The 27925-nt window shown below is 48.4% G+C and overlaps 1 protein-coding gene across 2 annotated transcripts in view; it reads left to right on the top strand.

The window, feature by feature from the left end:
• FAM120B (family with sequence similarity 120 member B) overlaps positions 1-27925 on the top strand; it is a 1223188-nt gene that overhangs the window by 1055487 nt on the left and 139776 nt on the right. For both annotated transcript variants that reach the window (XM_086927133.1, XM_086927134.1), the window contains one exon: positions 18279-18381. In XM_086927133.1, coding sequence (XP_086783259.1) covers positions 18279-18381 — 103 coding nt within the window. The remainder of the gene's footprint in view (positions 1-18278; positions 18382-27925) is intronic.

Raw genomic sequence — 27925 nt, 5'->3', positions numbered from 1 at the left:
CTTCGCACTCGGGTCACGTAAGTCGAAGCACAAGAAGTCGGAGAAGCATTGTCGCGCTTCGACTTCTCCCCGTCGGTCGGCTGGCGCGACAAGGGATGCGGGCGGTGCCCCACCCGTGGCTCCGCGTGCCTAGCCTGAAGTGCTTCGTCAATTTTACGAGGCGATTCACGCCATCTCCGGGCACTCCTAGGGCTTTTCCGCCAGTGATTTCGGCTCGGCACCACAGGGCCCCCATGAACTGGCCTGAATCCAAGCCTGGATCCAGATCGGCGCCGGTTGACCTCATTACGCCTCCTTCAGCGCTGCTTCTCCGGCAGCACACCCGCATTCCACGCCGGTCGTGCCCCCGGCCGGGATCGACTCCGGCCTCCATCCTGAAGTGGACACGGAGCCGGACCGCAATTGCCCGACGCCGGATCCTGCGCCAAGTGGGGTTTTTGTGCCCCTGTTCACTCCTGGGGTCCCTTGCAGGCCAGATTGGCACCCAGAGGATGAGGAGGTGGAGTGGAAGGGGTCAGGTGAACCACTCACCGACCAGTCGGAGTATGATCCGGACTGGAGAGAGGACCTGGGGGATGCCAGTGGCCTTGATACCTCCCCTGACCTTGGCATGTTGTCTCCTCTTGCCGTGGCTACGGAGGAGGGATCGTCATACGCAGTGGTGTTGTGTAGGGCAGCTGAGGCGCTCCACCTCTAGCTCCCTACAGTGGCGGTCAGGACTAACCTCCTGACGGAGGTGCTTCAACCGCAAGCGAGCTCTTCGGAGCCCCTGCTGCCATTCAATGAAGCCCTCACCGACATCCTTTTGGGCACCTGGCCCAGGCCCAACACGGGGTCTCCCATGGATAGGATGATTGCCCAGCGCATCGCCCGGCCCCAGGCGACCCCACTTTCCTCTCTCAACACCCCACCCCTGAGAGCTTGGTGGTCCAAGCCTCTACTTCCAAGAGTGCATTCGCTACCGCTCCACCAGATAGGGAATCCAAGAAGTTGGATCATCTTGGGAAGAAGATTTTTTCTCCCACCAGTTTGGGGCTGCGGTCGGTAAACACTGCATGTCTTTTGTGCCATTATTCCCACTCTGGTTGCGCAAGTGCTGCGTCAGTGTCCGGAGGAGGCCTTGAGAGTGCCGCCGGGAGGGATGCAGCAAAGTTTACTATCCGTTGTGGGATGGATACCGCTGAATCTGTAGGCAGGACAATTTCCATGTCGGTAGCTCTTTTACGCTATGCCTAGATGAGATCAACTGGCTTTTCTGGGGATGTCCAGAACACCCTTATGGAAATGCCCTTTGATGGCCGACGCCTCTTTGGTGACAAAGCAGACAACGCTCTAGAGCGTTACATGGACTCACTGGCTATGGACAAGCCCTTGGGCCTCTCCAGCCGCCTTGCGCAGTCTGCTTTTTGCCCCTTTCGTGGCAACGGAAGGGGTACCCCACTACGTTCCGCCCAGAGCCACAGGCCGAAGCAAGTTCCCCAACCTTCGCACGGCCGATGGGGGCGCTAGAGGGCGCATGAGCAGTATGGCCGCGCACATATGAGTCTCCTGCTGCCTGAACTATTAATCCTGTCATTTATCCTATCAACTGGTGTGTAAAATACCTGCGACTTCAGCGACATGATGCAACTGCCATAAAACTCGCTTAGTGAAAGGTTGAGCCTGATCGGAGGCTGCCTCGAACTCTGCTGTACACTTGAAGGTTGGACCGGTGAGAGCCCTGCAGCCTGGTGGACGCTGGGAGCGGAGGGCGTATCTATGTGAGGCCGGGGTTGAATTAACGGCGTACGGGCCGCAAAGGGTGCCGTGAGAGGCGCGAATCGCGGCGGAGCTGAGGAGCCGCTGAATCGGTGAGAGGCCGTCAGACAACAGACTCGGAGGTGAGCAGTGGCGTGCAGGACTGGGAAGCGGAGACAGAGGAGCCCCCCATTCGGACGGTCAGGGGGAGCTGCCTTATAGTGGGCCACAGCGAACGGCAGATTTGTGTCTGCACTGCAAAGATACGTCAGGAACCGGGAGGGAAGTGTCCCGGGGGGGGGGGGGGGGGGGGGTGGGGGACTCAGCGGCAGAGAAGGGATTAACTGGTGTCAGCGTCCAGCGGGAAAGGCCCCCCGAGACGCGACGTTAACTGCGCATTACCCGGTCCTCAAAGCGAGCGCATATTCCGTGGTGCGCTGAACGCAGATTGGAGGTAGAGAACAGCTCACTGGGAGTGATTACAGAGGCGTTTGATACGTTAGAGACAGCATTTGGGGACACTCATCCTCGGCCCGACACAAACAAACCATGAACTATGATGGTAATGCGTTCTCAATCTATCCAGACTTTGCCCCAATGGTGCAAGAGGAACAACGTAAATTTCTCGATGTAAAGAAAAAACTGCGGGAAGTACAAATAGACTATGCACTGCTCTACCCAGCCAAGCTAAGGGTGACTCCCCAGGGGAAACAGAGTTTCTTTACTAACCCTCACCAAGTGGAAGAGTTCCTCCGGTCTGTGAAACGACGGTGACGCGAGGGCGGCATCCCTGGTACTTCTCGTCAGTCATCCCCTGAGAGAGTCGATGACGAGAGACAGTGATAGCAGCAGAGACATACTGTGGTGACTATGCAGGAAAATGGGATATGAGCCCATGTGGCAGAGACTCACGGGAGGAACACTGCAGGTTATACCAGTTGGTTAAGGAAGTTGTGTTTCAGGCTCTTCTCCCCTAGTGATGGGTCCCTGAGGTAACACCAGGGTTGGGACGAACAGGGGAGAAGTCACGGTGTGGCCCTCTAGAGATGTCCCCCAGAGGGAGTACCCCATAACAGTACAAGGCATACGAGTTGCTGGAGAATTTAAGGAATGTTTTGTTTTGTTGGGGAGGGCGAGGGAGAGGGTGTTGGATACTGGCAAGATTGGGTTGCTTCAGTGGGTGGAGGGGGGGAAGTAGGGTGGACGATTGGTTGTTTGCACAGAGGTATGCTTATGGCATATACTAATGGACATATCTGGGTTCTGTTACGGTACAGTATGCGGCATCAGTATGGCATAGCATGTATGAAGAAGGTTAGGGCAACATTACAACACTGTGGCATCAGCACACCATTACAAGGAAGGCTGAGGCGGCAATAGGCCCTTTGAACATCATATCATAGAATGTACGAGGCCTGGGGGATCCCAGAAAGAAGAGGCTGATTCTTTCGTACTTAGATAGGCATAAAGTACACATTGCTGTGTTACAAGAGACGCATTGCCCACGAAACACTCCAAAGCTGTTCGCTAGTAGATGGGCTGGGGATAGAATATTTTCTTCTTACTCCTCCTACGCCAGAGGTACTGCGATATTGATTAAGAAACATGCTCTATTTCAGCTGGCGGGAGCATCATGGGACTCGGAAGGCAGGTACTGCATAGCATGGGGGAGGATGGGGTCCCAATCAGTTACTCTGGCCTGTTGTTATGGACCGAACACAGATGATCCTGGGTTTATCTTTGATGCACTTTGGGCAAAGATATTCAAATTGGATTCTACTCATGTAATTTGGGGGGGGGGGGGGGGGATTTCATTGTCACATACTGTCCCAGCATGGATAGGTCCCACCCCACGCCGCGTCATTATACAAAAGCTCAGACTGTCCTAAAAGAGATTATTACGACCTATCAGCTAACGGACGCATGGAGGCATGCCCACCCACATACACGAGAGGGTACTCACTTCACAGCGCTGGCACGCTCCTGGGCTAAATTGGATTACCTCTTTGTGACTAGGGGATTGACCCCGGGGATAGTCGCTACTACACACCCTGCACGGACATACTCTGATCATGCACCGGTGCTGCTGGCACTTTCATCTACTGATTTTAACATACCTTTGCCTTGCTTGACGCGGTCTTCCAGGAGGAACTGCGGGAGGAGATCAGTGATTTCTTCCGGAGAAATAGAGGCTCGGTTCAGAGTGTGGAAATAGTATGGGAAGCATTTTCTGCATAGCAAAGGGTGCTGGAGTACTCAAAGATATACGGGGTACGCTACGAGCGTTGGAAAGGGACCTAAAAAATCTGGAGAATGCGCTGGCCGAGAACCCTGAGGGAGCTATGCAGGCTGCCTTTCGGACAAACTCACTCTATACATGGAAGAGGCACAAAGGGATGCGAGATTTAAAGGCAAATACTGGATAGCAAGGAGCTATGGTGAGGGGGATAGAACCGGGAAGATGTTAGCGCAGAAGGTGAAGCGCACGCACTGCTCACTGTACGTCACGGAGGTAAAGAATTCAGCTGGGGAAGTATGTAGGGATACAGCCGCTATACTTAATACATTTCTGGAGCATTACAGCACACTCTATACCACTACAGGGCTGGGTGAGATTGACTTAGATGGCTTTCTGGGAGATGTAGCGTTGGGTTGGCTAAGTGATGGACAGAGAGCATTTTTATATGCACCATTTGAATTAGACGAAGTGAGAGATGCCATAATGAGTATGCAATCTGGTAAAGCCACGGGAACAGATGGAATCCCAATCGAATTTTATAAAAAGTAGATTGATATTATGGCTCCCGTGCTTAGAGAAGTGTATGAGGATGCCCTGGAAGTGGGTCATCTCCCTGCCACTATGCGGGAAGCCCTCATGCTGTCCTTTTTGAAACAGAGTAAGTGCCCAGAACTTTGCGACTCATATAAGCCGTTATCGCTCCTCAATTGCGATGCGAAAATCCTGGCTAAACTTATCGCAACGAGGCTGAGCCTGTTAATGGAAAACCTGATCCTGCCGGATCAGTCGGGTTTTGTGCCAGGAAGATCCACGTCCCATAATTTAAGAACACTCTTTGCCATTATAAATACTATCTCCCCAGAACTTCCTTTGGCAGCAGTTTTTTTAGATGCCACTATGCGACTCTGTGGAGTGGGGCTATATTTTTGAGGATATGAGACAGATGGGGTTTCCACCCCTGTTTTTATCCTGGATCAAACTACTGTATACCAGGCCGGTAGCTAGGGTTCTTGTTAATGGTCATGTGTCTCGAGCGTTTGAGATAGCGAGGGGAACAAGGCTGGGGTGCCCGCTGTCCCCTCTACTCTTTGCTATTGCTGTGGAGCCGGAGGCGGCGAAGTTACGCCAGTGCCATCGTGAAAGGGCCCTGCAATGCTATCAGCGTCAAATACTTGTGTCCCTCTATGCAGACGACATTACCTTATATGTCAGCGATCCACAGAATAACCTGAACCCGATACTGCGCGGATTCATAGTCTTCGGAGGACTCTCTGGGGTCCAGATCAACTGGGCGAAATCTAGCATCTTCCCGCTCACTGATGCTACGGAGAGGTTTTCGATGGACTATTCCCTAGAGTGGTGTGCGGAAGACTTAAAATACCTAGATATTGTAGTTACTAGGGACAGGGAAGAACTTTTGAGACTGAACTATGGGACAACCATGACTCGAGTGGTAGGGAGCGTGTCGAGATGGATAGCTTTGCCTCTGTCCATGGCTGGCCGTGTGTCTTTAATAAAAATGGTGGGACTACCACAGTTTTTGTACCTGTTTTTGAATATTCCCTACTACCCGGGAACAAATTTTTTTAAAACACTCAGGACAGAGTTAATATGGCTAGTCTGGGGGGGGGGGGGGCAATCGAGACTGCAATGGGAAGTGATGACGAGGCCCTACTCAAAGGGAGGGTTTGGAATACCGGACTTTGAGCTCTATTTCGCTGCAGCGCAGGCCCACTTTGCGTGGTACTGGGTCAAACAACCGAAATATATTCCACAGGTGGCGGCAGAACATTGGCTGGCTCACCCTGTTCCTCTGGATGGGGCGTTATACCTACTGGTGGGAGCCGGTGAGAGACAACCAAACTCGCTTAGGTGCACGATCACAACTTGGTAACGCCTGTGCCGTATGCTGGGGATGCCCATGTTATACTCGCCTTTCCTTCCCCTGACTTATCACCCTAACATGCCTCTTCTGCAGGAAGAAATATTCCACGCCTTTAAGCGCAAAATGAACATAATTACATGGGGGGATATGTTCCATGAGCAGAAATTTCGTACCATTGAACATATGTTCCCAGAAACTTAGACAACACCCCTAGACATTTTCTTGTATATTAGGTTAAGGCAAGGTGTACGATCATTAACGCAGGAATTCCCGGAGGAGCCGCAGACGTTGGCCCCCCTTCAGCTTGTGCTGGGCAGGACCACACCCAAGAAACTAGTGTCACAGATCTATACATCAGTCCACTCACAGAAAGAGTTTGCAGATACACAGTCACGTAGGCGATGGGGGAGGAGGTCGGAACAGCCCTAATAGTCCACTACTAGACAACGGAGAAACAGTTGCCCTCATCCTACTCGACCTCTCCGCCGCCTTCGACACAGTCTGTCATAGCACCCTCATTCAACGCCTCAGCAACATCGGCATACAAGGAAAAGCCTTGGACTGGATCATCTCGTTCCTCGCCGGGAGAACCCAGAGAGTCCGACTTCCCCCATTCAAATCAGAGGCCACCGAAGTCATCTGCGGCGTACCACAAGGATCATCACTCAGTCCCACCCTCTTCAATGTTTACATGAGCCCACTCGCATCCTTCGCGCGACAACACAACCTCAACATCATTTCTTACGCTGACGACACCCAGCTGATCCTTTCCCTCACCAAAGACCCTAACACCGCCAAAACCAATCTTCACGAAGGCATGAAAGAAGTAGCCGAATGGATGAAAAACATCCGCCTAAAACTTAACTCAGACAAAACAGAAGTCCTCATCCTAGGATCATCCCCCTCTGCCTGGGACAACTCATGGTGGCCATCCGCCCTGGGCACAGCACCCATTCCCACAGACCACGCACGTAACCTAGGCTTCATCCTAGACTCCTCCCTCTCGATGACCAGACAAGTCAACGCCGTCTCTTCCTCCTGCTTCAACGTACTTCGTATGCTCAAAAAAATCTTCCGTTGGATCCCCTCTGAGACAAGGAAGACTGTCAGCCACGCACTGGTCACTAGCCGACTGGACTATGGAAACACCCTCTATGCCGGAATCACAGCCAAACTACAGAAAAAACTCCAACGCATCCAAAACGCATCAGCCAGACTCATATTGCACATCCCTCGCCAAGAGCACATTACCGGTCACCTGAAAGACCTCCACTGGCTTCCCGTCAACGAGAGAATAACATTCCGTCTTCTCACCCACGCACACAAGGCCCTCTACAAACTAGGACCCGAAAGCCTCAACACACGACTGTCCTTCTACACACCCACCCGCCAACTAAGATCCTCCAATCAAGCCCTCGCCGCAGTCCCGCGCATCCATAGATCCACCATGGGAGGAAGATCCTTCTCCTACTTGGCGGCCAAGACCTGGAATTCTCTCCCCACTCACCTCCGCCTTACACAGAACCACATATCCTTCAGAAAGGAACTTAAAACCTGGCTATTCGATAAATAATGCACCCCCTCCCCCTAAGCGCCTTGAGACCCTCTGGGTGAGTAGTGCGCTATACAAATTCCTGAACTTGAACTTGACTGACGACCAATGGGAGTTCTGTTGCTCTCAGATGGAAAGAGTCTCGGCCAGTAGTAGGCTTCGGATCATTAATTACAAATTTTTGCACAGACTATACTACACCCCGGCTAAGATGTACAGATATAAGCTTAGGACAAGTGACAGATGCGACAGATGCCATACCAATGGAGCTGATTTTCTACACCTAGCCTGGGATTGCCCGACAGTTAAGGACTACTGGGCCCAAGTGTTTGGTGCATTACAGGTAATGATTGATACCCCAGTGCAGCCGGATCCCTTGCTGACTATACTTGGGTATGTTAAACCCTTCAGGGCGGAGCTTCGTAAATTTATTGCTATTGCGCTCCTAATGGCCAAAAGAAGGGTGGCCTGCAGATGGGGTAGGGGGTGGGCACCAAAGTTCAAGGCATAGCTGGAGGATCTGATTAAGTGCCAGTAACAACTTGCTACCTATGTTGCCAGTGTTATCCAGGCCCAATGACATATGGGCACCATTAACATGTTATTTGATCTCTCATCAGAGGGAATCGGCTGACTAAAGCATCATATAACATATAGAGGGTGGAACGGGGTGTGAGACTGTGATACATGGAGAGGGATGAAGGCCAGAACTATGTAGGAGAATTGTCACTAGTAGGGGCAGGAGAATCAGTCGAGGGTCAGTGTAAGATATCTTTATGTACTGCTGTAGTTGACATGACAACGTGCGGCATCCATGTAAATATCATAAGAAGTGTAACGAACTGTGTTTGCTGTGCTCTGTCAACCCTGCATCTGTATAAATATGACATTGTCTGTATGAGTTTTGCCCAAACTAAACATGAGAAGTCCATTGAATGTGATGACCGCACTGTGTTGACAGAATCAAATGATATTGTACTGTGCTGAAGACCTGTAATGTTGTTCAGTAACCTGAAAAATAATAAACAGACGTTTAAAAAAAAAAAAAAAAACCTTCGCACGGCCGGGGATGTGGGAACCACTGGCATGCGTCAGGAGGCCAGAGTGCTTGCCAGCCACCAGTGGGCAGAATAAATACACAAACTGCCAACCTCCCACTTGTTTTCCAATGTTTGTTTTCAGGACAAAACCAAAAGAATTAATTTTAGTTTGTCTGGGTACCTTTATTTATACCCTTATGATTTTTCAATTCTTTTTATAAACTCTTTTCAACAAATTTTGTGAATGAAAAAGACACATATATACATTCAATACTATTTACAACACATATACATAATACATTACATAACTATTAATGAAAAAAAATTATGAAAATAATGACATAAACATCCTACATACACAACAAATACTACATTACAATGTGTTTGTACTTGAGTGAATTAATAAACAACAATCAATATTCAAATAGCTTTAAGACAAAGTCAAAAAAGGAGACTATTTAACCAAAAAGTGACCCAATTTATATCGAGCCAACGCTGGTTTACTCAATCAATGAAAGCTTTCACTCCTTAGATTTTGCCGACGCGTTTCAAATCCAACTACGCAAGTTCTTGGATTCTCATCAGGGCTCTGTCATTTATCTGCGTGATTCGGGATAACTGGGTAATCTTTACAATCGAATCTGTCCACTGGCTGCTTGATTGTATCAATTGTTCCTTATTACTACGGTGAGCCACGCACTGTATTCCAGGATGATTGTATCTTTCCTCGCGTGCTCAATCCTAATTTCCTTATCTTTGTCTCAGCATCTCATATCACGGGCTGTTAATCTTGGCGAGATCGCTGATCGTGCTGCGACCGATTTTCATCAGGACCAACTCAGACTCACCGCATTGCGGATACAACCGGGATAGGTACTGCTGGTGGTGGAAGAAAGCAGGTTTCGCTTAAAAACGTGACTGGAGGTCTGAGTTGGTCCCGATGAAAATCGGTCGCAGCACGATCAGTGATCTCGCCGAGATTAACAGCCCGTGATATGAGATGCTGAGACAAAGATAAGGAAATTAGGATTGAGCACGCGAGGAAAGATACAATCAGCCTGGAATACAGTGCGTGGCTCACCGTAGTAATAAGGAACAATTGATACAATCAAGCAGCCAGTGGACAGATTTGATTGTAAAGATTACCCAGTTATCCCGAATCACGCAGATAAATGACAGAGCCCTGATGAGAATCCAAGAACTTGCATGGTTGGATTCGAAACGCGTCGGCAAAATCTAAGGAGTGAAAACTTTCATTGATTGAGTAAACCAGCGTTGGCTGGATATAAATTTGGTCACCTTTTGGTGAAATAGTCTCCTTTTTTGACTTTGTCTTAAAGCTATTTGAATATTGATTGTCGTTTATTAATTCACTCAAGTACAAACACATTGTAATGTATTATTTGTTGTGTATGTAGGATGTTTATGCCATTATTTTCATCATTTTTTTCATTAATATTTATGTAATATATTATGTATATGTGTTGTAAATAGTATTGAATGTATATATGTGTCTTTTTCATTCACAACATTTGTTGAAAAGAGTTTATAAAAAAAATTGAAAAATCATAAGGGTATAAATAAAGGTACCCAGACAAACTAAAATTAATTCTTTTGGTATTGTCCTGAAAACAAACATTGGAAAACAAGTGGGAGGTGGGCAGTTAGTGTATTTATTCTGTTTAAAAAGGGTCCAGCCCACTCCCTGTAGGACCTAACTCCTTAGTTTCATAAAGTCACCAGTGGGCGGCAGGATCCGCCATCACCTCCCCCACTGGCGCACCATCACATCGGACAGGTGGCTTTTGCCGTTAGTCCAAAGGGGCTACTCCCTTCCCTTACGAGACTACCCCTTCAGCCATGCCACCTCTGTACCATCGCATGTCGGAGGATCACCTAGGGCTTCTCCAACAGGAAGTTTCAGCTCTCATGGCCAAGGGAGCCATTGAGCGCCTTCCTGTCCCAGAAGTAGGTCATGGTTGCTATTCCCACTACTTTCTGGTACCCAAGAAGGACAAGGGCCAGTGTCCTGTCTTGGACCTCAGGAGCGTCAATTGCTTCCTCCGGAAGAAGAAGTTCAAGATGTTGACGTTAGCTCAGGTCTTGTCTGCAATCGACCCAGGAGACTGGATGGTAGCGTTGGACCTGCAGGACATCTATTTTCACATCCCCGTCCTGCCGGCCCACTGTCGCTACTTGCGGTTCATGGTAGGCCACGAGCATTTTCGATTTACCGTGCTCATCACCTTAGCAGCGCCCCTCGGGTCTTCACAAAAGAGATGGCGGTGGTCACAGCTCATCTGTGTCGATCAGGTGTTCCAGTCTTCCCCTACCTCGATGACTGGTTGTTGAAGGCAGGCTCGCCCCAGGCAGTCCTGTCCCGCCTCCAGACTACGGCGGACCTCCTGCATTTGCTGGGGTTCTCCATCAACCGTGCCAAAGTCACACCTGATTCCCTCTCAGAAGCTCCTCTTCATCTGAGCGGTTCTGGACACGATGCGGTTTCGGGTTTATCATCCGAGGCAGCGAGTCAGGGATATTAGGGCTATGATTCCGATCTTTCAGCCCTTATCCCAGGTTTCAGTCAGGATGACTCTCCGGCTGCTGGGCCTGATGGCCTCCTGCATCCTGCTGGTGGATCATGCCAGGTGGCATATGCGGGCTCTGCAGTGGAACCTGAAGTTCCAGTGTGCACAACATCAGGGGAATCTGTCCGATTGTGCCCAGATCTCAGAGGGCACTGCACACCAATTGCAGTGGTGGCTCACGAACCAACATTGGGTCAATGGTAGATCCCTCTCCCTTCCTCAACCAGAGTTAACAGTGGTGACTGATGCATCACTGCTGGGAGGGGGCAGCCACATGGGAGAGGTTCCACATCAACCTTTTAGAGCTGCGAGCGATCCGGCTTGCACTGAAAGCATTCCTTCTCTCTATCCAGGGAAGAGTAGTGCAGGTGTTCACGGACAACACCACCGCCATGTGGTACTTCAACAAACAAGGTGGGGTGGGGTTTGGACCCTATGTCAAGAGGCAATCCGCCTCTGGACATGGCTGAAACATCAGGGCATATCCCTGGTGGTTCGACATCTGGCAGGTTCACTGACCGCCAGGGCAGACAAACTCAGCCGCCGGTGCATGATGGATCAAGAACGGCGTCTTCACCCTGAGGTAGTGCAAGGTCTCTTTCAACATGGGGAGAGCCTTGGTTAGATCTATTCGCCACCGAAGAGAACGTGCAATGTCAGCAAATCTGCGCGTTGGAATTTCCAAGGCGGCGCTCAGTAGGCACCGCTTTTTGTCGTGAGTGGAGTTGCGATCTATTGTACGCCTTTCCGCCTATATCACTGCTGTCCAGAGTGCTGAAGAAGATCAAGCGCGACCCGGCCCAAGTCATTCTGGTGGCTCTGGATTGGGCACGAAGAGTCTGGCATCCCGAGCTACTCAACATGGCCATCGATCCTCAGATTCGACTGCCTCTTCAGGAGCAGGGGATGGTCCTCCACCCGAACGTGTCCAGCCTCCACCTCCTTGCGTGGAGATTGAGCAGCGGCAGTTGACTTTCTTTAACTTGCCTCCAAAAGTCTGTGATGTAATCTTGGCAGCCAGGCGTCCCTCCACTAAGACGGTATACGCCTGCCGATGGAACAAATTTGTGGCATGGTGCGCAGCAAAGGCTGTATATCCCCTTTCTGCCCCTCTTTCTGAGGTTCTCTTGTTCCTCCTTTCTTTGGCCCAGCAGGGCTCTGCTGTGGGCACTATCAAGGGCTATCTCTCGGCCATTTCCGCCTTTCTAAGGCTTCCTGATAAGCCTTCTCTCTTCAAGTCCCCGGTTGTAAATTGTTTCTTAAAAGGCATTACCCATCTCCTTTCCTCCTATCCCCTTCGTAATGCCTCAGTGGGACTTGAATTTGGTCTTGACCTATCTGATGGCGCTCCCTTTGAGCCGCTTCACAACTGTCCTTTACAACTTTTAACTCTTAAGACTGCATTCCTGGTAGCCATCACTTCTGCCAGAAGAGTGAGTGAGCTCCAGACTCTTTCATTCAAACCGCCTTTTCTGGCTGTACATCCGGACAAGGTTGTCCTAAGAACGCGTCCATCCTTTCTTCTCAAGGTGGTCACCTACTTTCACATCAGGCAAACCATCACTTTGCCAACCTTCTTTCCGTCTCCTTCTAAAGAGGAAGAGAGGCTCAACCGTCTGAACCCAAAATGTTTGCTTTCCTTCTATCTGGATCGCACAAAACAGTTCTGGGTGGATGACCAACTCTTTGTTGGCTACTTGGGCAACAAGAAAGGTTGGGCCGTACACAAGCGGACCGCCTTTAGATAGGTTGTTTTTTGTATTAAAGCCTGCTATTCTCTAGCTAAAAAGGAGACTCCAGTGGGGCTAAGCGCCCATTCCACCAGGGCGACAGCAGCCACTACTGCTTTGGGACAAGGAGTCCCTCGGAATGACATCTGTCAGGCAGCTACGTGGGCATTGCTGCGCACGTTTACAGAACACTACTGCCTGGACAGCCAAGTCCGAAGAGACGGCTTCTTTAGCTGTTCTGTTCTCCAGGACTTTCTGGTTCGCAGACCCAACTCTGGGGTTGGTATTGCTGGGGTATCTATTCTAAGGTAAGGAATCTATAACTAACTGTTTCTTTCAGAAGAACAAGTTACTTACCTTCGCTAATGATATATCTGTAAGAAACATTAGTCAGTTATAGATTCCTTACCGTCCTACCCATCCTCCCCGTTCTGCGAACTGATCTCTAGGGTTAAGAACATCCTTCAGGGCCCTCGTTTTGTGCACCAGTGGTCAGTGTCTGGCATAGCTCTGTGTTTCTGGCGCAGAAAGTAATGTACAGAACTGACGTCAGCGCATGAGGGCTGTGTCTAAGTTCTTACCGCAACGTCATCCCGACAACCACGACACCAATGATGGACGCGGAGCTAACAGACGCCACCTTCCGACGCGCAGAGGTAATGCTGACGAAAAAACTTTCCGGATCCAGTCTGACGTATGGGGGTAATTCTAAGGTAAGGAATCTATAAGTAACCTATGTTTCTTACAGATATATCGTTACCGAAGGTAAATAACTTGTTCATTAAGTATCCAGACATATAGGCCGCAGGAACCATTGTTCTGTGTTACAAAGCAAGTGTCAGGTTGGGCATGAACAGAGAGAGCTGTGGAGGGCTGTTCAGGCACTCATGAGAGGTGTTAAGTTTATGGTGAGTAAGGTGAAAGGGATTTGTATGTCCAAGTGTTACGCTATTGTGTGCTGGAGTGAATCAGAGTCTAGGGGTGCAGCTTGTGGAATGAGGGATTTGGGCAGGTAGTTTTTTGTTGGAGTGGAAATGAGGATAGGCCGCAGGGAGTAAGGTCATTCTGACACAAGCACCCAGTCGGCTTTGGAAAGAGATGGGTTTATGAGGGGATGCAGGCAGTGGAATAAAGGGCAAGTTTGAGTTTTGTGGGTGCTGAAGACGTGTGAGAGGATGAACACATCTTGGAGGAGTTTAATTATAGAAAGAGTTAGAGGAAAGAAGAGGGAATGCCAGGGGTGAGAGAGCAAGTTGAAGGCTCGGGAAAGAAACAAGACGCTCAGTACCTTGGCTAGAGGAGGCAGCCAAGATGAAGAAAAAGGTGTGTGATTGTGCAATATGATTGTGCAGTGTTTGTTTTTTATATGTAGCTGTTGGGGTAGGTAAGCTGTGTGTAAACAGGGTAATTACTGTTTTCTATTTTGGTGAAAGAGACGGCATTTCAGAACGGAGGTAAGTGAGGTTGAAAGGAAGGGTCGAATTGAGTCCAGAAGCGTGGGCAGGAGCAGGGTTGGACTGGACTGAGACAGTAAATAGGCCCGGGTGCAACATAAAAGTAGCTCCTATTAGCAAATCTGATAGCTAAAACAATGGCCGCTATCGCAAATCAGGGCAGCTTTGAACTTGAAAAGATAACCTGTTTTGCAGGTTATGAAGGAATGCATCCATTTGTGGATGCTGCAGGCAATGTTTGTGGTATTATCAGGGAAATTAACAGTAACAAGCATTGGCAAAGCCAATAGATTTCACCTATGCAATAGCTATTGGCTTTGGCAATGTGTTTTAGCCATATTTACACCAGTGTGGCTGCTGTTCAGCATGGCTAAAAGTTAGTGGCATGAAGTGGGTTGCAGTAGATTTGAGTGGGTAGATTGGTTTGAGTTGAATGGGGTAGATTGACGTAGAGTAGAGTGAAGGTAGAATGGAGTGAATGGGATTGGGGTAGATTGGGGTGGGGTAGATTGGAGTGAGCAGTTAGGTAGATCAGTGTGGTGGATTGGAGTGGGGTAGATTGAATTGGGGTAGATGAGTGGAGTGGGGTAGATTGGGGTGGAGTAGATTGGAGTATATTAGAGTGGGGTAGATTAGAGTGGGATAGGTAGGTGAAGGGTTGATTGGGGTAAAGTGGAATGGGATATATTGAGGTAGATTGGAGTGGAGTGGGGTGGATTGGAGTAGTTTGTAGTGGAGTGAGATAGACTGGAGTGTTCTGTGCAAATGTCATCACCTAGTGTATTGATGTGTTTTGATCATATTCAAATCTTTGTTTTCACCACATTCCTGATTCACAAAAGTATTTGCTTCATTTGTACTAATTGTGATATATTCTGAAACATCAGCACAGTTCATTTTTGTGTGTGCTAGAAAAAAAACATCCTATACCTTCTCTTACATAGATATATAGCAGTATTGTCACATACATTCTCTCACTTTGAAGTCAGTGGAAGGAAATGAAATGTCAATCTCCCTTGGAAGAGAAAGCTTGACATTTGACCTCTGTCTTTGCATGTACAGAAAATATGACAAGATAAGAACAAGATTTAAAGGCCTGTTTACAGAAGGCAAGTTTGTGGCAGAATACAGTAAACAAGGGTTGGGCAACAGGAGGCATGAACTCAAGCTAGACATTCTAAAGCAAATAAAGCCAGCAAATAGAAAGCCATAAAATGTGAGTTACAAACCACAAAGCCTATGGTAAGCAACGCGCGGAATGCATTCCTAGGTTAGCTTTCTGTCTGTCTCCAAGATGTCTTTAGCAAACCAGACGGTTATGCTGTCTGGTAAGCTTCAACCTAAAAACCGACTCACTAGGCCATAAAACAGGTCCCCAATACAGCACAAATAAGCTGGTCCTCACACTGACTTGTCAGACCAGCCCTTCTGTCACTACCAGGTTGTCCTGTTGGCCAATCCAACCATGGGCAGTAGAGAGAGAAACTGTACAGAGAATTGCAAGTAGGTGTGAAAATGTGTAAGGGGAAAGGCTATATGCGTGATGAAATAAAGAGGAAAGCAAACACAAGGAGATGATGGCCGGAGCCCTGAAACTTTTCAGACACTAACCCCTAGTCACAGATATTGGTTAAATCCATCATCGTTCTTTAGCTCACTTTGCCACTTCAGTTCAGATCCAGCTATATGCAAATCAGTCTTCACTCTGTGCCTCATGGGAACAGTCCAGTCCAAACTGCCAAGCCAGGTTATCCCTGGACCGGAAACAAGCATTCTGGGACCGATTTTGGGGTAACACCCATCCTCAGCAAGGCTAGCTTGAATCTAGTGGCAAAGTGGGCAAGGGACACATGTGTTTGCTTTGTTCACCCTAAGTTGGCAGGGTATGCCCAGACATGGGTCCCTTGCTCACTTTGCCACTGAATTCAGGTTACCCTGGTTGATGAGGGGTGTTACTCCAAAACCGGTCCCAGGATGCTTGTTTCCGGTTCAGGTAAGACCTGGCTTGGCAGTTCGGACTGGACAGTTTCCATAAGGAACAGGGTCAAGACTGATTTGCATATAGCTGGGTCTGAACTGGAGTGGCGAAGTGAGCTAAAGAACGATGATGGATTCAACCCAGATCTGTGACTGGGGGTGAGGGTCTGAAAAGTTTCAGCGCTCTGTTCATCATCTCCTTGCTTTTGCTTTGTTCGCCCTAAGTTGGCAGGGTATGCCCAGACGTGGGTCCCTTGCTCACTTTGCCACTGGGTTCAAGGTATCCTGACTGATGGGGGATGTTGCCCCAAAACCGGTCCCACGATGCTTGTTTCCGGTTCAGGGAAGACATGGCTTGGCAGTTTGGGCTGGACTGTTCCCATGAGGCACAGGGTCAGGACTGATTTGCATATAGCTGTGTCTAAACTGGGGCGGCGATGCAAGTTAAAGAACGATGATGGATTCAACCCAGATCTGTGACTATAAGATAGTGTCTGAAAAGTTTCAGCTCTCCATCCATTATCTCCTTGTGTTTGATTTGTTCGCCATAAGTTGACAGTGTATTCCCAGACGCGGGTCCCTTGCTCACTTTGCTCCTGGATTCAAGCTAGCCTGGCTGATGAGTGGTGTTACCCCGAAACCGGTCCCAGGATACTTGTTTTCAGTTCAGGGAAGACCTGGCTTAGCAGTTCGGGCAGGACTGTTCCCATGAGGCAAAGGGTTGAGCCGGATTTTCATATAGCTGGGTCTGAACTGAGGTGGCGAAGTGAGCTAAAGAATGATGATGGATTCAACCCAGATCTGTGACTGTGGGTGAGTGTCTGAAAAGTTTCAGAGCTCTGTCCATCATCTCCTTGTGTTTGGGAAACAAAGAGGACTCAGTGACAACTGGATGTGTAATAAAACAAATTAGATAACTGACTATATTTATTAACCACCGATGTGTCTTGGCACATTCCGGTTGGCCACAGAGACTTTCTATAAAATACAATGTTTGACTCACCAACCCGTCTGTCATTGTAGCTGTAAAATACACACCTGCAATAACGAATTTATCTGCACATATGCTTCTGTACTAATTGAAAATTGTGTTTCATGAACCGAATGTTTCTGTTTAAATTAGATGGCTCCTAGTCAACACTAGAAAAACTGTCATTCACATCCTAGCCTCCAGCAAGTTGGACTATCAGAACCCCCTCTACTCCAGGATCACCAGCCAGACTCATCCCCAGCCACCTACACAGAACTTGCATCAGACCACATCTCAGGGAACTACACTGACCCCTGATGCACAAACACGCTCAATTCAAACTCTTCACACACATTCACTGCACAACTTAGTCACCACTTACCTTATCAGTCGCATCTCTTTCCACCAACCACCAGGATTCCTCAGCTCTGCAGGACTACTCACACACATCCGACATGTACATAGAACCAGATCAGGAGGAGGGGCGTTCCCTTATATCACTCCTAAAGTGTGAACCAACCCCCACTCCCCGCCAGAGCCTCTCCCTCTCTCCTTGAATTTCTCAAGAAGCTGAAGACCTAGCTTTCCAATTATACAACATATCATAGGAAGGGCTCTGCACACACACCTCCTAAGCGCCAGAATACCCTCACGGGTGATAGTGCACTTTGCAAATACACATAACATAATATGTTTTCATATATTTGCCAACACGTCATTTTTCTCATAAGACGAGCAGTGTGTGTTCCCTTCCAGCAGTTTCAAGTTCAAACTATACAAAGCACACAGTTGCATACACCAGCCTGCAGCCAATTGTGTGCTTCATGGTAACATAGCCCCTTGCCTCTGTAAACCCAAGGTACCTGATTTAGGATTACAACTCCCTGTATTCTAAGTGGTGCGATTACTATGCACAAGAAACTACCTCGGTAGCAGAGGAGATGAGTGTTGATCAGATTGGAGCAAATGTGCACAGCAGTGGGGGATGCAGTTTCTGACCACAGGTCAAAGGGTTTCAGTTTCCTTTCACCCATTTAAATCTACAGATGAGGAATCTGTTCTGTCAAGGTAAAGTCTCAGACTTGTCTACTTGTCTTCTCTTTCAGAAATCCATGCACGCCCAGTTCCAGAATCTCAAGTCTGTGATAAGTGGCGTCTGTGCAGCCAAGAGCAGAACCATTCAGAACAACCGTCGAGAGACTGGGCAAGGTCGGTGCAGTATCTCCCTTGTTTTAATGGTTGTTGGCAGGTTCAGTTTAATGCATAGGCACCATAGGACAATTCTTGAGGCCGCTGAAGTGCTTCTCCTAAAATACAGAGGGCGAAGAGGAGGCCGGTGATTTCACCTCCAACCCTTTAATCTCTGGCGACAGTTAAAAGCGGTGCATGTGTTAATATCCAGGTTAAATGCAGCTAAACGGTGTATCTGTTCACATCATAGTGGGGTACCCCTCCAATAGTTAGCACAAACCCAAAGACAGTTACCTCATTTACTGTATGTAGCCGTCAATGAGAGGAGAGGAGTTGGCCTATCGGCTAGGGCCGTCGACCTCGAATCGGGGGAACTGGGTTGGAGTCTCGGCAATGACGCTGAACACCCTGTGATTTCCCCAATGTGGTTGTGGAGGCATTTTTGAAGTGTCTGTGTGTGCAAAATAAATATCAGCAGAAAGCAAACGGCAAACACATTTTACTTTAAAAGAGAAGAGAATATTTCAGAAATGTATAACGCCCCCTACAGAACAATTGCGTTTGTAATTATTACCTGTGCTATTTTCTTAACAATGCAGTCATGTTTTTAGAGAGTCCCATATATATTACATGTTTTAAGGTATGATCTTTTCTTCAGGGTTAACTTTAAATTGGATCCTGGCACATTATCCCTATTTAACTGCCACACTGCATTTTGGAAGTGTATAATAAGAAAGTGTTGATTCCAGAAGTCCTTTAGCATGAACACAAAGACCCCCAACAACCATCGCAGAATAGTTTTGAGAACATAGATGAAATATCCACGGTAAAAGGGTATATCTGTATCTGATAGAGACATCTAGCAGCAAATTCCTTAACTTAGAATATCCCCAGGCGTCCGACTGGATCCAGATTTTTTTTTGCAGCAGCAGCAGCACTTCTGCACGCCGGTAGACGACGCCACAAGACCCTGCCCTGACGTCGTCCACGTACGTGACGTCAGCAAGGTCATATAAGTCCCTCCTGGCGCGCTGACGTAAGTTTCCTTCTTTTCCGCGTGCAGCGCAGATCCGGAGTAAGCGGTTCCTCTGGCCTGTTTTCAGGCCCCGTTTGATGCTTTGCGTCTGGAACAGTGTGCGATTTGTTTGGGCTTTAAAATGTGTACCTCCTGTTCGCTACAGAGCCACATCTTATCTGTATGTGGTGTTTGGTCGAACACCACGATTTGACGGATTGAGACGCCTGCCAACACCTCAAGCCGAAGTACCGGCGGGAGCGCCGGATAAAGCTCCTTTCGGCTCGCCTATCCCGGTCAGAGTCGTCTCGTCCTCCGGGCTCCTCATCGCCAGCAGGCCCCTCTGGTTTCCAGTTGCGGCATCGGTCGTCCACTAGGGCCCGGAGATGTCGTTCTCCCCTTATGGGTAAGTCGCGGCGCATGTCACCGAGGTCCTCGACCTCACTTTCATCTGATGTCGGGGGTACTAGTTCCCAGAGCCCTCTGGACGTGCGCCCCCGGGAGTCGCCCCTCCCCTACCCAGGGGCGCCTCGGACCCAAACGGAGGCCTATGCCGCGGCTCTGCAGGCCTCCCTTGGGTCCTCTCCTGTCCCTGGGGCGTCCTCGGGGCCTCCGCTATTTACGGGGTCCCAATGGACTCGCCGGTGGGTTTGCCCCCGGCGCCAAATAAGCCCTTGCCTTCCAGGGACGAAGGAGATACGGTGTTGTCAGGGTATGGCCCGGCTGGGTCCCCCTCTACGACCTATAGCACCCCTGCCGTGCTGCATAGTCCCGTGGGGCTCCCTGTAGCATTGCAGGTGGTTGCTGGTGCTCAAAGCCTTGCTTCGAGCACATCTCGGCCTTCCGGGTAGGCGGCCGCCTGTCCGAAGGCAGGGTTGGCGCCGTTCTGGTGCCGTAATCTCACCTTACCCGGTTCTGACTCTGCTTCTTATTTCAGAGTTGGAGCCTTTTGTAGTTGAGGCTGAGTCGGCACCGATGCGGCGCAGGAGGATTCTTGCCTCCCCGGCGCCATCCCCTTCTTCGAAAGCGGAGCTTGTTGTGGTGGACGCGGAATCGGCGCCGGACAAGGCCGACTCAGCGCCGGTTGGAGCAGAGTCAGCGCCGGACGAGGCATGGTCGGCACCAAACAAAGGTGTTTTGGCGCCACTTCGACTCCGGGTTGTTGACTCTTCTCTGGAAGCTTCTGGAGAGAGTTTGGCGTCGCCTTCACGTCCGGCGACGCCGGATATATCCTTGCCTGTGCCCCCCTTAGAATTTGTGGACCCGGCAGGTTCCCGCCTCCTCAGGAGCCCCTGGACCCTGCAGGCTCCCCGCCTCCTCAGGAGCCCCATCAGGACCCCCATTCATCAATGGGGCTCCCTTCCTTTGGGCATTGGTCGCACCCTCAGTGTCTTGGAAAACTTAGTTTACAGCCCTCACCTACAGATGAGTTGCTGCCCCTCCTTGGAGGGCTACCGAGGCCCGTGCGGCGTTTCTCAGAGTAGCCTCCTTGGCCACTCGTGTTCTAAACATGCAGCCCCCTTCGGTCCCCTTGCGTGTGGACCCTCTGCTTGATGTCCTCTACCAAGGCGCTGGGAATGTGGAGCCACGTCTGCCCTTTGAAGCTTCTCTTTATGACGCCCTTTTGGGCACCTGGGTTCGGCCAGCTTCTGGTGATCCGGTGGCCTGTTCTGTCTTGCACCGCCACCGTCCTGCTCCACATGACCCAGTATGTTTATTTGTTCACCCAGACATGCATGGGTTTGCTCTGCATACCGCCTTCCATTCCATGCCACGGCTAATGCTTCCTCCCTCCTGGGATTCCAGATGGCTAGAGTCGTGGGGTCGTAACATTTTCGCCTCCACTAGCGCTGACCTTTGTTCGCTGAATACAGTGTGTGTCTTGACTCGGGCTACCTCTGCCCTGTGGGACTCTGCAGAGTCTCTCCTTTCGGCCACCTCCGAAAGCGCTCGTATTGACCTCCTTCATCTTCTCCAGGATGGCCGTGACCTTGCTGAATTTACGATCCGCTCGGCCTTGAATACTGCAGATTCCTTAGGCCGAGCTATGGCTGGTTCGGTTTCCTTGCGCTGCCATGCTTGGTTGCAGAAAAGTACCTTCCCGGAGAATATCCGGGAGTGACTTGTTGATCTACCCTTTGATGGGGTTCTATTGTTTGATGCCCACTCCAAATCTGCTGTTTACCACCTTCTTGCGGTCTTTTGCTCTCCCCCTTAAGCCTGTATTTCTCAGGCACATGTTCTGGGGTGGTTACCCTTTCATTTAGCATCCTTTAAGATGCATTATGTGTTTTAAGCTGGCAGTAAGCCTCAGGTCTCCTTTTCGCATGTTCCAGAGTGGTTAGCCTTTCATTTAGCATCCTTTAGATGCATTATGCGTTTTGAGCTGGCAGTAGGCCTACTGTATACTCAGAACAGCGGTTCCAGTGGGATAATACATATACTTTTTAGTAAATACACGGTGTAATAGCAATAGCAGCTGAGGGGTACGGGGACGCTAGAGAGAGAAGTAAAGCTCACGACACCAGGATTCATATCCAAATTGAATTTGTATTATTTACAAGGAAGGATTAAATGACATATAAACTGTACATTAGGTATCCAAAAAAACAGTGCGGTGTGTCCCAAGTGTATTCAAAGAACCAAGTAAACAGTTGAGTGACATATAGTGAGTAATATTTACAGGGTTTCAAGGGAATATATATTCAAAAAATGAAATGCGACAAATAAATAATAATGATACAATGTTACAGCGACACTATCTATTCATAGGTGCTGTTTGCGTGGTTTGCTTTCACAAAGCGTCGACGGCGTTTCGACCCGACTCAGAATATGGGGTCTCGTCAGGACCAACAAAATGAGGGACATCTGCGATGTATGAAGGCTCATATACAGGAGAGGTGGTGATAACCATGTGCGTGAAATGAATAAAAATATACTCGCAGTAAACCCGGCCGGGTTCACTGTGGGCGGTGAATGCCTCGTGGATAATCGGAATCGTGTTCAATGACACGATATTGTGACTGCTGGTAGCAGGGCATGATGTGTGATCCACAATGGGAAAATGGCCCAGGAGGATGCTTTCTGGCGTTGCTGGTGCCGAAACTGCATACGCAAGTCCTTGTCTCCAACGACTAAACCATTTGTGGCATCTTCCGGTTCTCAGATAGTGTATGTCTGCGGGATGTCAGGTTCTCCTTTGCATTCTGGATATTGCGACTACAATATTGCGACTACAATATCCAGGCCTGTGTGTGCTATGTAAAGCGCACAGCTGCGGGTCGGGAACTCAACGGGTGGAAGGCCCAAAACTACATTTGATGCACAATGCGTGTACAAGCGGTGAAGCAGAGACTGGGAGATTCCTTGACACAGGAGCAGATTCCTTGTCCTTGGGACATCCCTCAGAGTAGTGTAGTTCTTCACGCTGACTTGCTGATGGGATCACTCCGCCCCTACTCCTCTGGGGAACATGTCAGCCATCTTAATTATCAGTCGGCTGATGCGTCCTCTAGTTTTACGTTTCCTTGCCCAGGCTGGAATTTCAATTCAAATAGTGCATCATCCAAATCTGGCATTGTCCTTGGAGCTTGGTTTGTTTCTTACCTTTTTTACACTTGCATAGGTCCTAGGACTTCTTCCCCCGTCACTCTCTTGGGTTTTCAGGCAAGGAGCTTTAGCTAGTATGGGGTATCCTTGTCCTTCCCCTTCATTTAACAGGTAGTAGTTAGTCATCATTGCTATAGTTTGAACATGACCCTGTTATTAGCCTGGCAGAAGACCACAGCAATGTTAAGAAGGACTTGGACTCAGACTTCTATGAGAACAAACAACCTAGAGGTAACTCAAATGAAAGACCAGGCGGTCTCAGAATCCTTTGAGTGTGCATCGGCTAAGGTTTTGAGACAGCAGTGGGACACTGCTGCCTCGTACCCTCAGGGTTCACAGAGTGTGCCTGCTGTGACACTACTCAAGGGCCTATGTAAGCCCCGCATTGGGGAATAGGACTAGAAGGCCCTTCACACAAGGCATTCCCCATCTGCAAACTCTGAAAAGTTATACATCTTTCCCGGTTGGATTTAGAATCAGAACAGTTAGCAGGTCAAAGTGGTCTTTCCTCCTTTAACATGTTACCCTCCTTTTTCACCTGTGACCACAACCTGAAAGATACTGACTCCCATGCTTTTGAAGACTGATAGAGAATTGAAACATCAAGGGATTAACATTCCTCGTGGGGGCTAATAAGTGGCTCAAGAGTGAGCAGTACAAAACATCAATGGACGGGGATCATCATAAAGACCTGTTTGATCTTGAAAACTTTAGTGCTCTTTGGAGTGGGAATCCTCACCCAAAGTAGCCTATTGCCTCAAACAAAGTCTTCTCCAGCTCATGGACAAGGGAGTCAGGAATAGGTTAAGGGCTGAATATCCAATACAGCTTTAGACTATAAAGTGACCACCACTGGTCAGCTGGGTGCCACAATGGTCATGTTATAGGAAAATTAATTATATACTCTAAATGGGGCATTGACTGGTCCTGGCAGGTTTTCCAGAATAAACGTTTGGACCTGGCAGGTCTGATCCCTTAAGTAAAGGAGCTTGCCGAAGAAGCCAAGGAATCCATGGATCCAGTCGACCCTGAGATTCTTCCAGGTTGGGCCCAATGGGCCGTTTTTATGCTGGACAGCACAAACTGCGTCCTATTGACAGATTGTAGGCTCAGTTCTATTTTGCTTAGGATGGAACCGAAACTGGGGAAGCTACTGACCACTGAAGCAGGTGCCGACACACAAAGCAATTTGGTCGGAGACACCTTTCTTAAGGAATTGTCCACATTTGTCTAAGTCTTCTTTGCACTTGACAAGCCTCAGTCCTGGCTGAAAAGAGTTTTCAACCCAAAGGTTTTCGGTTGGGCCAGACATGGCAGGGAACGCTAGTCAGGCTGACCATTCTCAAATAATTCCCGCGGAGCCCATAGTCTAAAGAGAGCCTACTTGTCTGAACAGAGGGGTTACACCCCTTTCTCCCTATCTAGGAACAAGTGAAAGAGGGGATGTTCAGGAATAGGTTCTGGGAGAGGAACCTAGATTCTGTAGATGACAGTTCGATATTCTTCCCTAACAAAACTAGTGGGCAGGATAGCAGAATGCCTTCACAAGTGGAGGGAGATCTTTCCCAGTGTATGCGTCAGTGCAAGGCTATTAAATATAATTTTGTGGTTCCCCTTCTGAACATCTAAGACCAAATCCCATCTCCTTCTCAGAAGAGGTCTTGGCCCTAATAGATCAAGAAATCCAGAGTTTAAAGGCCAAAGGGGCAATACAAGAGTCCTTTTTTACAACCAAGGAGGTTAACAAGCAAACTATTTGTGGTGAAGAAAAAAGACAAGGCTGTGAGACCTAGAATACATTTGAGGAAATTCAATGAATGGCTGATCTACTGGCATTTTAAAATGGGGGGGGGGTCCATTTTTTGTGAGACATTCTCAGACAAGGCTACTGGATGATCTAATTGGATCTGAAAGACGCCTATCTGTCGATCCCAATTTTCTGCCCCACAACACTTTCTGCATTCTCCTGGAAGGATCACACCTGGGAATTCAATTTTTTACCACTTGGCCTGTCATCCGCACCATGGTGTTTTTTCAAACTTCTGAAGCTAGCAGTTGCATGGCTTTGGTTGCAGGGTTACAGATTAATAATCTGACCGACACCATCCTAATGTCATAAATACAACAAGTGCTTCACCAACAAGCCCAGCAACAGTGTCCCTACCAAAGGATTTGGGGGTTTCTCATAAACACAGAGAAGTCGGATCTGATCCCTAAGGAGCACATTCATTTTCTGGGCTTAAGGATATATTCCAAGGCCTACCCCTTGGAACTTCCGAACCACAAGATTTCATCTATCAAGAGAGAACTACAGTATTTCTACGGTCAGTTGCCAGGATAGTGGGCCCACTATCCTCCTTGATACGAGAGATTTTCCTGGGACCATTACATTACATTGCCCTTCAGTAACTCAAGATAATACACCTGCAGAAGGGGTTATCTTACTCTGAAGAGGTCTTTCTGTCACAGGAGGCCAGAACAGAGATGATATGATACCTGAACCACATGGTGGCGTGGAAAGACCGAGCAGTCTTCAAATTGTCACCGGACATAGTCAACAAATCTGTCCCCAGTCGCTGGGAAGTTCGCTGCGGACATATTTCCACCGGAGGCCAGTGGTTTTTAGAGAAATTATCAATGCACATTAACTGCTTGGGACTGCTGGTAGGCGCATGCTTCATCAAGAGGTTAGCAAAGGAAAAAATGAGATGTTCAATTCTCTCTCTGAAGATGGACAGACAACTTCTCAGCAGTCCAATACGTAGTCAAGCTGGGGCACCGGATCAAGGACTTTGACAGAGCTCCTCAAGGACTTCTGAGTTTTACAGCTGTCCACCTTCTGGGACAATCCAATATGGAGGCCAATTGGAATTCCAGTTCCTTGAGAATCTCCAGTGACTGGCAGCTCTATCCTAGAGTATTGTGGTAACTGTATCTCAGATTCCCCCTTCCCCCTTCCTGACGAGGGACTAATTTACATCCAGGCCAAATGTGCAAGTTCCGCGATCCTTCATTTAGCTTCCAGACCTGTAAGTGGCACATGTGGATGCCTTTATGCAAGACTGGAGGGGGGTCTCAGATATGCTTTTCCCACCTTCATGCTAATAGCCATAGGAGCGAAACGTTCACTGGGGATCAACAAGTGGGGATGGATGATTCTGGTGACACTGATATAGAAATCTCAAACCTGGTTTCCACTGCTGCTGAAATTGAACTTCGACCTTCCGATAATGATTCCATCACACCAACAGATTATTCGGGGTCCTGAAGGGGAACACAATCCGACTGTAATGGACAACTTGCTGTTTCTCATGGTTTGGCGCATTTCAGGCAATGTGGTGTCTGCCAGGACACTTTAACGATTGCTAAGAGATATATTATTAGCTAGCAAAAAGGATAGTATCGGAGAGCAGAGGAGAACTGAGTTGCACCCAACATCACAGGTATAGGATACATATAGTATACGATAGGCTGCTGCAAAATCTGCAAATATATTTGAAAGAAAGCATTATCTCCTAATCTTTTGAAAAGGTGTGTTTCTTTTCTATCACCATAGTTTCTCACTCCACCCTGTCTCCTTGGTGTTGCCATGCCATAGATGCGGCCCTTGGGTGCACCACACACTGTAATTTTGGCCACCGCGAAAATGTTTGTTAGTATCCATGTTCTAGAGAAATGAAATCTCATTTACATTATACTAATAAGAAAGAAGGCAAGTCCCATCTCAGGAAATCTATTTTCTTATTTCTCTGCTGCATGCAGCTATCAAGTTATCTCCTATCTGAATTCCACAGTTTTTTTGTCTTATTTCCGATTGCATGGGCATTCCAGCTATAAGCCATGCGTGGCCCTCGGGGATCTTTTTATTTGGCACTCTTTCTCCTTTATACTTTTTTACATAATTGCATGGGGTTTCCTGCTGTGATCCCTGTGTGTCCCTCTGGTGTCGTCTTATATGGCTTCCATTTACACTTTTTCCTTCTTACTTGTTTACTTTCTGCATCCTTGGTTCTGATCAAATAGCTGTTATAGTCAGCAGATAGCATTCACACCTCAGTCCTTAAAACTCTATATCATCATATTGACTAAAGCAGCCACGTATGATGAGCCAGTGGGGAAGTGGACGGAAAACATTAGGGTTTTGTCTGTATGTCCAAGACTGGAAACTCCAAGGAGAATAAAATAGAATCATCACACAGCAACAATCTAGTTTTCAGTTGTCATGTTATGTTGTGTGTGTATAGTGCACAACTCACCCGCAAGGGTATCCTGGCACTGAAGCAGGAACAGTTTGGGGCTAAGGGAAGAGCTTGGTATTCAGTTTCTAGTGGAATTCAAGAACAGAGGAGAGGGCTCTGATGTGCAGAGGCAGGTGGTTCCAGACTTTAGGAACGAGGTAGGGGAAGGCACCACCACCATATCTGGTTCTCCGTATATGGGGTTTGCGTGTGTGAGTAGGAGTCTGGCTGAGCGGGAGTGTTAGGTCTGTGGAGGTTTGAGGTTGTTGAGGTACGTGGGGCCAATGTTGTGTAAGGCTTTGTATGTGACTGTTAAGAGTTTGAAGAGTGTTTGTTTCTGGATTGGGAGCCAGTGAAACTATTTGTGGTGCGGGTGATGGGAGCACGGGGAGGAAGTTTGAGGGTGAGCCTTGCAGCTGAGTTTTGTATTAATGCAGACCCAGCTATACTCACTTCCTAAATCCTACTTGCAACTCAGTCATGTGTTCCTCTGTGTAAGCTAAATCTAAATCTAAATCATACAATCAAGTCAAACATCTTAACTAACAGTATTATTTATGTGTTAGTTATCTTCTCTCTTCCCTATGATATTAATGCTGTCAAATATATATGTTGGTTATTTGGGAATGAGGTGCCCTTCCTCTCTAAAGTAGGGAACCTATTAAATTAGAGCAGGCTGACATTGACTTTTTCATGGTGG

The sequence above is a fragment of the Lissotriton vulgaris genome, chromosome 6 (assembly GCF_964263255.1).
Source record: "Lissotriton vulgaris chromosome 6, aLisVul1.2, whole genome shotgun sequence".
Lineage (NCBI taxonomy): Eukaryota > Metazoa > Chordata > Amphibia > Caudata > Salamandridae > Lissotriton > Lissotriton vulgaris.
Note: the sequence above shows the minus strand (reverse complement) of the source record. Positions and strands in the feature narration are given on the sequence as shown.